The 14523-nt window shown below is 32.8% G+C and overlaps 1 protein-coding gene and 1 long non-coding RNA gene across 13 annotated transcripts in view; both read right to left on the reverse strand.

Moving 5' to 3' along the window:
• The window catches only part of LOC129953302 (protein pangolin, isoforms A/H/I/S), a 129635-nt gene that overhangs the window by 68989 nt on the left and 46123 nt on the right, over window positions 1-14523 (reverse strand). For all 12 annotated transcript variants that reach the window (XM_056066373.1, XM_056066371.1, XM_056066367.1 and 9 more), the window contains one exon: window positions 1012-1123. In XM_056066373.1, the coding sequence (XP_055922348.1) occupies window positions 1012-1123 (112 nt within the window). The remainder of the gene's footprint in view (window positions 1-1011; window positions 1124-14523) is intronic.
• LOC129953304 (uncharacterized) lies at window positions 4828-5531 on the reverse strand. Its single transcript, XR_008782481.1, has 3 exons — window positions 5168-5531; window positions 5017-5097; window positions 4828-4951 (listed from the first exon to the last, which is right to left on the reverse strand). It is a non-coding gene; the product is annotated as an uncharacterized LOC129953304 (long non-coding RNA).

Genomic DNA, 14523 nt, shown 5'->3' on the forward strand with positions numbered 1-14523 from the left:
CCCTGGTTGCACACGAGTTGTAGCTCTAACAAGTATAAACAAAAATTGAGTCCGTTGAGAATTGACTTACAGCTCTTAACCGTTTCTGTGTGCTATTAATGTTGGCGGGGATAGAGGGGACCTAAAGTTTCAAGGAAAATTCCAAACAGATGATTTGAGAAAGCATTTGTCAAGACAAGTATTACTCTTGGAAGATTTGTCAATTCCTTGCAACAGGCTTTACACGAAAGAAAAACTTAAGACAGTTAATGCATAAGACTGTCATGCCAGTGGGTTTCACTTCAATCCTCGCCTCCTAGAATAATTCTTGTCTCATCAAATTATCCGTTCGGATTTGACAAGGTCCCTTTGATTTCTAACATAACTCTGACAGGAATAGAACTTTTAACTGCGCACAACGCACAGCTTAAGAATCTGTTACAGTTCAAAAATAGGTAAAACTTTAACTCAAAGGTATTTAAATGATCTTAAGAGAAAATCTTTATTTTATTTTAAGTTCTTTTAATACATAATTTCACATCATGATCGTAATGCTAACAAAAATCGAACTAAAAATTTGTTGATTAAAATTTATTTTATTTTTTGAATCAGTCTAATATATTTTACTATACTTTATATATAAAAAAAGACTAAGGACTGTGAGTGAGTTAAAAACTGAGCAAATATTAGCATCATTAGATAGAAAACGACGAATTTCCACGTGTATTCTTGAATGGTAAAGGACTAGAAAATGACGAGAAAAAAAGGCGTACCTTTTTTGAAAAACATAAAAGGGGAGCAGAGCGTTGAGATGGGATGCTTTGAGATGATTTTGTTGTTTCATTCAAGATTAATATACACTAGAACCAAAGTAAGCTATGGATTTTAGGGAGGAAATCTTAAGGATTATCACTCATACTTTTGAAATACATTTTATTTGTTCGTATTTTTTTTTTTTGGAGGGAAAATTCATAAGGAATTAAAAATGTGTCTTCCTTAAAATAGTTGGTTCTTCAATATCACAAGACTTACCCATTGCTTTTGGATCCAACTGATACGGAGGTATACCACAATGTGCGGGAGGAGGTGTTGTCAGAGGGTCACCATTATGGCAGAAAAACGGCGGCAGACCGATTTTATTCGCCTGAAATTGAACAAAAATTGAACACTAGTTAAAATATAGATTTACATATATAGTTATAATTGTTTGAGTTGGAGCATTTTATATGTACCACCATTCTTAACTTAAAAAATTAAGATAGAGCTAACAGAAGTTACAGATTAAGTTGACGAAATGATATATGAAACTTTAACAGCTTATAACTTGCCGAAAATAACATTCAAATCACTTTTGCAAATTTGTATATACTTTTAAGACTGTCAATTTCTTAAGGTTCTGGAGTTTATTAAGGCTATCCCTGTTTTCATAATTATGTTTTTCAAAATTCCTCATACAGACCCACGTTTTAAGATCTTGGCGTTTATAATACGTTTTTTATAATAACTTTTCTCGTTATCGCGCTTTAGCAAGTTCTAGAGAACTTTTTCTAGATCCACCCACAAGCCAAAAGGTAGGATGGGGTTCACCTCCCTCGATGGCTCGGCGAAAGAGCTGTACAACGCTCCTTACTCCGGCGTTATATTTTAGGCTCTACTGATAATTACCTCATTCCCTTATGTCAGTACGATGTTCAACAATATTTGACTGCCCACCTTTTCCACTTGTATTTGTTCACAATTGGGCTGGATCTAAGGTGTTACGACCCGTGTCAAAGTTAAGCCTGGCTGGGGCACATTAAAAAAAAACACTCACTTGCTGTTTGCCTTTTATTATAAGGCAGCGTCAAGCTGCGAGAGTCCTGAAGGATTTTGGTGAAATATCGGAGGCTGGAAAGAAACCGCATCAAAACACACGCTTTGAATGGACAACTTGTGCTCTTGCCAAAGCAAGGCCTAGCAGTGACTTCATATCAAAGCGAGAGAGATACATGTAAAGGGACACCAAAACAACATCGTGTGCTCTCAGGACTTCCCTCAATCCCATCAATCATTCAACCAATATGTGATGAAGGGCAAAGTCGAGGAAGTGCGGTGTCTTTATATAGGAGTGCCATTACTCCTCTATCGCGGACCAAATGTTTGATTATGTTTGTGTCTAAGATGATCACCCTTCTTATATATACAAAAAAAAGATGAGGCAGCAATCTTTAGCGATCTCTTTATATCCACTCGGAGGTGAACTCATGGTTAAGAGGTCGGGAACATCGTCATCCCTTTTACCGGAGGTTGGCGATGTACCCATGTCCTCCCCAATCACAAATGAGGCTTTTGGTACAGTCACATCAGTCAAACCTCTATGCAGACTGAGGACTACCAAAACACGGTTCCTTTTTTAGTGAAGATGAACTCTTGGGCCCATTGTTAGACTTAGAAGACCAAGACTAAACTGTGGTGATAGTACGATTTTTCATAGAAAGGTATAAACTGGGGGGATAAGGCATTCGTGGAAGACGAGTCAATTCATTTTTATACAGATGGATCGAAAAAAATCGTCTTAAAAATAATAATTGTGCGTATTAAAAGCGGAACTTTCGGTGGTGAAAGAAGTCTTGCCTTGACCATTCTCTGTACTCCCCAGCGGGCCAAAACATTTAGAATGTTGATTGTCTTTAATGGAGATGGCAGAGCTGCTGGCTGCCAGGCCATAGAGCAATAAGAGAAAAATACAAAACAGATTAACTCGCCAAAAATGGTACAACAATACCTATTCTACGAGAGTTTGGCCAAGGCTGGTATAGGTACCAATTGTTACATTTAAACTTATGCTTAAACAAAATATTACACAAAAAATCAACATCAGGTGAAAGAATATAACCACCTGTCATTCTATGAAGAACATTTGGCCTACCCTAGATTTAAAGCGCTCAAGGTGCTTGATATTTCTAAGCGGATTCGTGTCATAACCGGACACTGTCGAACGCCCGCATTTCGGCTCGGGCGTGTTTTAAAATGACTTTTGCTGTCGCATTATTAAATGTGTTATCATTATATTTGGAAAGTATCTATTAATTCCATAAGCAAGCGAAAAGGTATAATCTTAATTTTGTATTTATGAGTGAATAACTCACAAGTTTAGGTCCATCATTTACAACAATATAACTTTAAAAAAAAAAACCTTCATGTACATATAAAATGTACTGTATATTCTCGCACCCTATTAAATTTTATTTTATATTTCTGATGTTTTTCTCCAGCACCTATAGGTATAGTGCAATTCAAGTTTCATTAAAAAAAAAAGTAGAAAACAAATGAGTAGGTTCCTATATCTATAGCTTCTATAGCTTTTGGTTCGGCTTTAGCAGGCAGAACGCAAAAAACTACATATAGGTATATAACCTTGCCAAGGGGGAGCTATAAATTTCAGTTTCAGAAGAGAGAACATCGGTTCATCATCATCATCAACATAAACATCAACATCATCATCCTAGAAAAATTGGTCGATGTTTGTGCGTGCATCAGCACTATTAAAAAGCACCAGCACTAGAAGCATCAGCCAACACCAGGCACAAAGCACATGGCAGCAGCAGCGTGCTTCGGGTTTCCTTTTGAAAACGAGTGAACGAGAAAATAGTACATTTTCCTTAACTGACATTTTAAGATTCCTTTTACACGCTTTCCAATTTATCCGCCCACAAATCTATGCACCATCACACACAGAAACCAACCCAAACGCACACTCTTGCATTTCAACGGCAATCAAGGAGCAGCCCACCATAGCATACCACCCAAAACCTAGTATCCTGCACCCTTACACCCTCTACCATGTTCTCTGTACTCTATACCCAGCAACCGCCTAAGCTAAACCCTGGACCCGGTACACGTTTACGTTTATATTAATGTTACCGAACCTATACCCATTTTTGCCTTTTCTTTCCTTGTAGTGAGTGGGCTTTTCATTATCACCCTCTGAAGCTGACTGACTGAACTGAACTACCCTTAGTTTGTGTTTTCTTTTTTTCTTTCTTTCTTTTGGCTTGATTTAAAATCAGAAATCCGTTTAACAGAGAAGGAAAGAAAATTCGTTGTCTAAAAGACGTTTTTAAAAATGTCCATCCTTAAAAAGTTTTCTGTTGTTGTAATGACATTCATTTTCCATTTTTTTTTTTCAATTCTTTTACTCCTTCTCTAGAGCTTTCATGGGGGAATATCTATGGCAATGACGCGCATGTTCTTTTACTGTAACAGTGTGAGTGGGTGAGTTTTATAAGTGAGCGGCAAAGAGGTAGGAGGTTGTTGAATGGTTGGTGGTTCCCAGTAGGAAATTTCAAAAAACTCATCGGTGAATCACCAACTTATTCCTTGGTGAATGGAAGCTACACCCCATGAAAACATGGTGAAAACATCAGTGAAATTAACATGGGGATTGGATTGGCGTTCACCAAGTTGTGAATTTCATGGTGACTGTTCAGTGAGGAAATCACCAAGCAAGTGCATTTGGTGTATTCCAAAGTGAATTGTAGTTTATGAAAAATACCGTGAACTCACACCGGGGAAATCACTGGGTTAGTGGAGTTGCTGATATACTTGTGTACCTTACATTGGTGAAAAATGTGATGAATGTTCACCAAGGAATTCACTTTGCAAAATTGAACGCCTTTTTGATAAATGAATATTGACCAGTGGTTTCCTTAGGGAAGCCAATGTAACTCATTCACTAATGCAAATTGACCTGGTGAAAAATTTCGTGAATGTGCATAAATGAAGTCAATCATGTTTTTATTATCGAATTATTTTTTACTCATACCTAAATCTTTGGATACAAATATTTAAAAAAAAAAAACAGTCATGTAAATTTTTATGATTTTATTGAAAAAAATGCTGCCAATGTGAAGATCCCATTTTTTACCTGCTCCGTGGTGACACACAAACGTTTAATGTCCGCTCTCATTTCGTCTATCATATCTTGTTGATTCTATACAAAATGTAAAGCAGATATATAGAAATTTAATTTAATAAAATAATAATAGTTATAATTACCGTTTTCTTAAAAATCCGCCTTGGCTGCTTTGTGGGTGAAAATTCAATGGAGTCCATTGCCGACTGTTTAGATCCGGAAGCCTTTAGAAAAAGAGCAAAAAAATAGGACTAGATAATTGTAGAAAGGGATTCGTAATTTAAATAAAATTACCTGAATATTTTCCTTGTCCATTTGAACACAATTACCTACCAATTTACCTAAATATTCACTTTTTTACGCTTATAATTTATTTTCTAAACTCTTTTTAATAATTTTAAGCTTTACTCACTTGTTGACACTATGAACAATGGAATTCAACTGAAAAACAGTTTCTCGAAAAAACAACAATGCTTTCAAAACAAATCACTTACCCCGAACACTGTGCGTTGTTGTTGGAAATAACTTTGTTTCTAAGCAAACCAGGCAGAGGATCGCGAATCGAAGTTTTATGATATGTAAAAAACCCGAACATTGCAATCCTTCAACCATGCGTCGCCATCACCGTCGGTCGTTGTTGTTGGAAATAACTTTGTTTCTCGAAGCAAACCAGGCTGACGAACGGGAACTGTAATTTTTTATTGTATGTAAAAAACCCGAGCATTGAAATTCTAGAACTGAAGCCAATCTCCGTATTATTCAGTGGCAGGTAGAGAAGAAAAAGGCAAATATAAACAAAAACAAAACACCCATCTCGTGCTTCATATCGGAATGAAATATTTTACAAGGAAAAAGATAGGGTGGATTGTATAATCATAGGAAAAACGCAATGCCTTTCAGTAAGGATTTCATTGCATGCTATTCCTCAATGATTCGAGTAGCTGATTTCCTTGGCGATTTCACACAAAATTTTCATTGGTGAGCAAATTTCCTACTGGGTTGGTAAGTTAAAATATATGTATGTATATTTTTGCGTTTGTGTTTGTTTTTGTGTTATACTCTTGAATTATTTTCTTATCCTGCAGGATATTCAGTTTCTTTTAAAAAAGTTTGCATACTTGGTTGCTGTTTTCAGGGTGAGTTGCGTTGGGTTAAGAGATGAGAGTGAGATAGGGGTACCTATGCGAAATTATAATTTTCTTGTCAAATTATATACCTACATACATATATGTACTTTTAACATTTTTACATTTGTTTGTATTATTTTTCAGATTATAAAAAAAAATTTAAGAAAAATCAATTAAGTTCTTGCTTGAATTTAAAAAAAAAAACGAAAGGATGCTCAGCTGTGGTTAAAAGTCGTTAATATACGAGTATTGGTTAACAGCACCGCTGCACGGAGAAAGGATTCAATTTCAAATTCGAATTCAGATTTAGATTCAAATTCAGATTTAGAACGAGAACCGTATGAATTCTGCCCCACCAAACACTTCAACTCAATTAACGTTATAGGATCTTAAAACTTGTGTTAGTACTTTACAAGTAGGGAGGTACCTACAAACTTTTATAGGTAGGTAGGTATGGATAGATTTTCATTCATTTTATAGGTACAATTGTATATAATATAAAATCTATGATGTAAGTTAAGATGCACCTAGAGAAAACTATTGCTATAGCCATATGCATTGGTCCAGGAACAGAGTACCATTACCTTAGTATTTTTTGTAGGTACTTTCTCTAGTTTGCCCTCTTCTGTTGGTATTGCTGTAGTCGTTGGTTGGTGGTAAGGGGCTTGGCTTATAACAAAAACTACCTACCTACCTATCTACCAACCTTATTGTAACTTTACAACTCCTTTCGCCTTCGCCCATATTTCCGGAGTATGCTTTCAGGATTGATTTTGTTTTGGTTGGTTGGCTATTGCTAACTCCGTTTTATTTTTTATTTTTTCTTATTTTATATTGGTATGTTGAAATGCATGTGTGTGTATGACTGTGTGTGCGTAAGTTATTTTAAGGGTGTCCATAACGAGAGTCCTTACCCCATTTTTACCTACACCCACCCTTACACAACTTAACTCAGCCGCCTACTAATCGCCCGCACACTACAATTCACACCCCAATCTACTTTCGAAAATTGAAGAGATAGGTAGGTACATATTTTTTTTTGTTTTGTAAATTCTAATCAAATAAGGATGCGATTTTCATGATTGTTGCCTTGCCAGTAATTTAAAAAAAAGTTCTTTTCTTAAAAGTATTATTGACATCTTACATTTAAAAAGAACTAAATTACTGTAGGTTTTTTAATTCCGTATTTATGTATGTTCAAATAATGTGTATTGATTCAAAATGGAAGCAAATGTTAACAAACAATTTGTACACCTAACTATACAGTGAAAGCTCTCTTAGGCGATTAAAGACGGAAGTGGTACTTTTGTCCGGCCTAGGGAGTTGTCCGTCAAAAATAAAAGTAATCAATTTTTAAAATGTGATTAAAATTTAGTCATTTAAACTAATTTCAGCATTTAACATAAGAAAAAAAGAATTGTGGTATATAGATTTTATCGTTCGCACAACACAAAATGTATTCCGAGTATCCGCATAAAGGAACACAAAATGTATTGAATTTTAATGCATGAGCACCACTTCAAAATGTTCTTCAATGTTCTTTTAGGGAGACTGACAAAATTTAAGTAACATAATGTGTATCTAAACCTTACATTTACATATCTAAAGTGAAAACTTTAGTTAGTAGATTATTTCAGAAAACTTTTATGCAGCAAGATTTGGCCTAACTATTTAATTTGGACGACTCTTTACAAATGAAAGCATTTCCAGATTCCAACATTTTTCTAAATTTGCCATATTTAAGAGTTAAAGTACAATAGTTTAGAGGGTTTTTGGTGCATTTCACGCAGAAATGTTAGAAAGTGTGTTGAAACGCTTTTCCAAAAATAGTATATTCTGTTCTTGTTGGCAATTCTATAAATGCGAATAACGCTACAAAAATATAGATGCAAATACCCAGAAGACGAGAAAGTTCGCCAGAAAAATGTGATTCTTTTTCGTAGGAAAATAAAACAGAATCAGTTAAGAAGAATTTTCTGGCTGTTTTTGACGATTTTTTAGACTGAATTTTTGGGACTCTATTATTACTATCGTTATCGGTCTACCTACTCGTAGATTGGAGCTAATGCTAGCAGACAAATTCCACAAACCTTTTGAAAATATTTTGATCTTACCAGAGCCAACAAAACTTAAATATTGTTGAGAGAAAAATGTTAGGTTCTTGAATTTATGAAAAAGGTGCATAAAAGTTAAATAAAAACAAGTTAAGGTAAACAAATAAGTTGGAAAAAAAACTTTAGTGTGGCACTCACAAATTACACGTTGAAGAATCTCTTTTCACTTCAGTTTTCGAGAGATTCGAAGTTTTTGTATTAAATTAATAGATATGAAAAATGTTCATCATATTTTTCAATTAGCCATTAGTTTATTGAAAGTGCCACTTTTTCTATTTTTGGGACATTTATATTCTGGCAATCGTTTCTATAAATCAGTTTTAGTTCTCGTAGTACCTGTGGCATTATGGTAAGTGCGTTGGACTATCATACCAGAGGTCTTGGTTTCGATCACTGCATATGCCATGTTAAGTTTTTTTTCACGGGTACTGCCTCTTGCGAGATATTGACGAATTCTTCAAGAGTAATTCTTGTCATGAAAAGTGCCTTTTCAAATTAGCCGTTCAGATTCAGCTTAAAACTGTAGGTCCCCTCCATCGCTGACAATAGTACTCGCAAACAGGAATGGTTGGGAGTTGTACGCCACTAAGCCCTAGTTCTCAACGGACTGTTGCGCAACCTAATTTTTGAACTCAGTTCTAGTAGTTCAGTAGATTTCTCTATTTTTTAAGATCTTAAAAGTTTTGTATTTAATAAAAAATCAATTTTAAAAGAAAATAAAAACCCTACACCATTCATGTGCCCTAAAAAATAAGATGGATATAATTGAAGACGAGTTTCAAGAATTTAAAGGCAACTAACTTAATATGAAATTGGCGAACTCTTATTCAAGAGTTCTTATTAAGAACTTGAATATTTGTTCTTTCTCTCAGCGAAGATCTTATGATAATTTAAAGCATTATCAAATTCTTAATTCCGTGAAAACAAAGATTTTAGTTAATTTTGGCAGACAAAACATTTTTTTCTTAAATTTCGGTAAATTACTAACAAATCTTTACTTATACAAATTAACAGTAGTATAAGTAAGTGTTATGGCTTATATGACCTCTCCTGGATGTTAAATTATTGAAAAGTTGATGAGTTTGTGCTGGTCGATTGGAATAGGGCTGGGTTTTCGATTCATATTATGTTCTTCGTCCAGTCCTTGGTTAAAAGAAGTACTATTGGTCATATCCATTAACGCAATACGATAAGTTTTGAATTCCAGGGAATTCCTATGAAATTAAAAAAAAAAAAATTCTAAGTTGAGGGGTTCGTAGGGGTCGTGACCTGGATCCGCCCTTTTCCGTATATCAAAGGTTTTCGTTAATAGAGCTTTTACTGTTTGCAAACAGAAAACGCAATTTTTTGTAAGCAATTTTCAAAGAAGTTTGAACTGTACTTATGGGAAATTTCTAACTAACTTAATTAACTAAAGCCTTTCTAGGTTATCTCGGACTACTGTTTAATACAAAATTAACATTATATGTGTAATGTGCGGCTAAAGAACAAATAAAATCCACTTTTACAAAAATGGTATATAAAATCAATTAAGTTTGTTGAAAAAAAAAACATTATTTGATCAAATCGAAATTCAATAAATCAAAACTAATTTGTAGATGAATAATCATTAACATTTAATACCTACATATGTATCTTGCTTATGTATCTTAACTTGAAGAGTTAATCTAATTTATAGAATAAATAAAACATGAACAATAACTCAAACGTTGAAAAGAAAACCCACATAACACTTATTAATTATTATCTTTAATTTTTTTTAAGGAAGTACATATATATAATTTTTAAATAATAAACAAAAGTCAAAACCAAAAAAATATCTTTTAAGAGCGATACAAGTAAGAAATATACAATGAATTGAGGACGTAACAAAATAAAATATTTTCTCTTCATGTGTATATGTAGCTATAATGTATGTGTACACAACCACATAAACAAACACAAATTGTATAAATTGTGCGAAATTAAATATATCTATACATAATATCTTACAATTTGTTTTAGCATAATGTTCATAGAGTTAGAGTAGAGTATAAAAGATAGTATTTGTAAAGAGAGAAGATAGAGGGACACTGCGTTCTTAGATATATCGAATGGCATGGCGGCAAAGATCAAAGCCTTTTAGTGCTATCAAAATGAGAATGCACAGTACGTGTGTACTGTAATATATTTATCTACATGTTTCTATACATATATTTATATGCACAAAGAAACGGAACACAACAAGTACAAAAAAAAATAATAATAAATAAATAAATAAATCCAGTGTTTGAAGTTGGTGTTGATGTTAATAGATATTTATGCAAATCTCGTACATGGGCTTGGGCCTATAATTGGTACGAGAGCAAAGGGAAACGGGCATAAAGCATGGGTGCAGGGTGTATAAAATATAAGATGAAAATTATGTTAGTATATAATTTGAATGTAAAGATTTTATTAAATTGAATATTAAAAGTATAATGTTGTCATCGCTAAGGTGTAGAGATATTTCTATCTATTTATTATTTGTCTTAAGTCTTAATCATCAATTGTCAATTGATTTGTCGTTTAAATCAAATGGTTTGTTAACATTTTTACTAGGAACTTCTATTAAAACATACCTACAGATCGTTACACTCATACCTAAAACAAACCGACTTTTTTTAACTTCTTGAACTCTTAGAATATGAATAATATCTACTATTAAAGATAAAAAAGAGGCTATCTTCATAAGAATATTTAAGGTGACGATAATTTGTTTCAGTTTTTTTTTTATTTATAAAAAAAAAATTAATTGGATTTTTTTTCAAAAATACTTCTTAACAATCATGTTACGATACATACTATAAAATGTAATTCAAGTCGCTGGCGTTATTGGTTAGTAAAAAATTATGAGTTAACCAAAATGTTCACCTCTTTTTAAATTGCTATGGAACCAACCACCCACTCAATTTTTGTAGACGGTCCTTTCTGCATCTTCCTGCATTATTATCTGTATAACAGCATTTGTTCGAAGTCGATATTTTAACTGGTTCTTGAGCTATGGACGACGAAAAAATGTCGCCAACGTACGGACAAGTACGCACAGAAATATCTTCAAAAATCGATTATTTCGACTCTAGGGACCTTGAAACGTCGACAAATGTCAAAATTTTCAATTCGACAAATGGGGCCCATTACAATAACTTCCTTTGGGAAGTTAATATGAATTAGAGCTAATTTCGGGATTGCTTGTAACATAAATTGCTAAACAAAGAATATAACGCTTGCCACTTAATTTGAATATTAAAATAAAAATGAGCCAGAACAGCATTAATAGCAAGACACAATTTAATGAGGAGATTGAAATATTCGATCGAAAATAGTTCTTTATCATACTTTACAAAGTAGACACATTTTTAGAGTTTTGACTCGGGATGATGGAAACGTTGAATCGTGAACCCAATTTGATAATAATTTTGAATAACAAGAATACAGTGCTTTCATAAGTATAACCGCATAGAACTAACTTCTCTGAAGCTCTATTAAGTTATAAGCTATAAATTTAGGGGATACAAAGAAATTTCAAGATCATATCTAAGACCCAGAATTTGACAGAAAAGTGGAGTGATTTTTCGAAGCAAAATAGTACCATTCCGATTTCCGACATAAGAAGTCTTAGAAGTAATTCCACCTTTATAGTAAATAAATATCCCATATTTTCGTAGGACATGCTACAGAAACTCTTATTCCATTGCTTCCTGCAAACTTTTTAATACGCTACCTATAGAAGTTTGTAAAATTAGAAATATTGGCGCGTTTTTGAAAGAAATAACATTTAAGCTTCTTGCCGTAGACCATCAAGAAATAGAAACTTTGCTACGTTACACTGTCTAAAATTAAACATATGTATACGGTTTGTTTGCTGAAACTTAACTCAAAAATATTTTTAATTTTCAAATTTGAAACGGTTTGTTGGGACAAATTTATAAGGTTAAAAATAGGTATTCAATCTGAAAAATAGGAACAAATATAATAAAATGAAAATAGAAAAACAATTACAACAGCTGATAATTGGTTCTCAATTTGCTCGAAATTTTTAAACAATAAAAAAAAAAGGTAATGGTGATGATGATTAACTTTTAACCAATTATGTTTTTTTCTTTTCTTATCTTTCATCAAATAAACATCATAAATACACCCCCGTTCCCGGACAATAATCTTTTCACAAGTATAGATTATGGTTATGTCAAAATATTTAAGGCAGCTCTAAAAACTCAAAGTTGTTCCTTTCTCTCCACAAAAGTCCATAAATTTTAGTTTGAGGTGTTATAATTATTGCGCATATCAAACCTTATCACTATCAGGACATTTTATACTGAATAATTGTGGTTTTACTATACCTTTTTTTTTGGTGGGTGTAAGAAATTGAAAGCGAAAAGATCCTAAATGTGTGCTTCTTGTTTGCTAACTTTGTTTTAAGCCACATTATCAACTGAAACCATTAAAACAAAAAAAAAACTATACAAAAAACAAACAAACTAAAAAGTCTCATAAGACAAAACAAAAATTAAGACAAAAAATAACTCCATTGTCATTGTGATGAAAAGCAGTAGACTGTGACTTACAACGCCTAAGGACTCATTTTAAACAACAATAATAAAAAATGATAAAATGCATTATATATATATACATAATAAAACTAAGGGAGGTGGTTCTTACAATTGGAACGATTGAAGATGCTTTTAGAAAATGCTTTTCGTGATTCTTTTTTTTTTATCGTGATGATGAAGATGATATAGAAGAATATCTTTGTTTTTTTTTTTTAATTCCTTCTACGTTACGTTCATATATAAATATATATAATATATACATATTTATATAAATATGTAAATAATCAGATGTAGTCTAATTTTATCCAAATTATATATTTCTGTAAGGATGTTTTGACAATGGATTGTGTGCAACTTAAAAGTGCTTTAGGATACTGATGGATTAAAAACTGAACTACTATATACTAACGATACCTACAGGACGGCATACGCATAAATGTACGGACACATTTTTGACGAAAACTAACCAAAAAGGTATTTGTTTTTAAACATTTGAGAATTGAATACATTGTTTTTTCAATTGTTTAACCAATTTTATAATTTAAATCAATTGATGCATAAGTTGACCAGCTCACTATAATTAGCTTGTTTAATTTAGAATCCTTCATTTACCATATTCACATCCTTACGAAGTACTAACTCTCAATTTTTAGATCTCAGTCATTACTCTACTACAATACAGAAGGAATATGATACGTTTGATATAAAAGCACTCGATTAATTTCTGACAAATTCATGTGGTATTTATACCTTTTAATCAATGCAACACAACAAGTTCATGATATAACGATAGACATTCATTTATAGGCCATGAAATAATAAATGACGACCAGTCGACCACTTTTATTCACTCCATAAGTCCTGAAATCAGAGGGTGAAATAATAACAACACACAACCACACACACAAACACAAAATAACAACAACAAAACATATTCAACCATCGTTATTATAATGATTAGCAACACCATCAGCGGTATCATCAATAGTCCCAATAATGGAGGCAGAAAAAGATTTGTGATGAGCCCATCAACTAAGAGGAGAGAAACGCTTTGATAGGGTATACCCTCACGGACCCTCGTGAATTACATTACATCCCTTATAATATTATATTATTTTGTTATTTTTTTTTCTTTCAAGAACTCAATTCAAAATGAGAATCCAATGAAGCGACATGGATGACTATGACGATGTTAACGACGATGATGATGAAGACGAAGGTCATGAAATGACTTGTGGTTGTGTTGTTAACTTATAGCAGCGAACGTAACAGGTACTCTAACTAATGACATTAATACTCTAAGAGGGTCCTTTTTGAAGGAAGCTCAACGATAATAGTTGTCTTTTTTTTCTCTAGCTTTAATTGTACATGTTCTGTTCAATGTTCATCTACTACGCTATGAGTCTACACAGTGGAGGGTAACCTTATAATAAAGACGTGGAAGTATAGAGATAGATATGATTTCCCTGTTTATTTTTGATGATGTTTTGATACCTTTGATGATGATGATGATGGATGAAATTTAGTAACAGCGCTTTAAATACCTTTTATCTAGTTAAACATACATACATTTAAAAAAAAAACAACAGAGATATGTGAAAAAGTATCTATTCAAGTTTCATTGCGGTTTTTTAATCTTCAAGTTTCGTGGTATAAGGAAAAAATATATTATATTATATGTTCCTATTTCAACTTGATCTGACTGAATATTCAAACTTTTTTTTTTTTTTTTTTTAATTTTTGGGTTTTTGGGCAGTTCCCAAGAGAAATTACTTAAGCTTAAGAAATCAACTAGAACAAAAATGTTGATACTAAGAGAGGTTTTTCTTTAACAGAAG

This window comes from Eupeodes corollae, chromosome X (assembly GCF_945859685.1).
Source record: "Eupeodes corollae chromosome X, idEupCoro1.1, whole genome shotgun sequence".
NCBI lineage: Eukaryota > Metazoa > Arthropoda > Insecta > Diptera > Syrphidae > Eupeodes > Eupeodes corollae.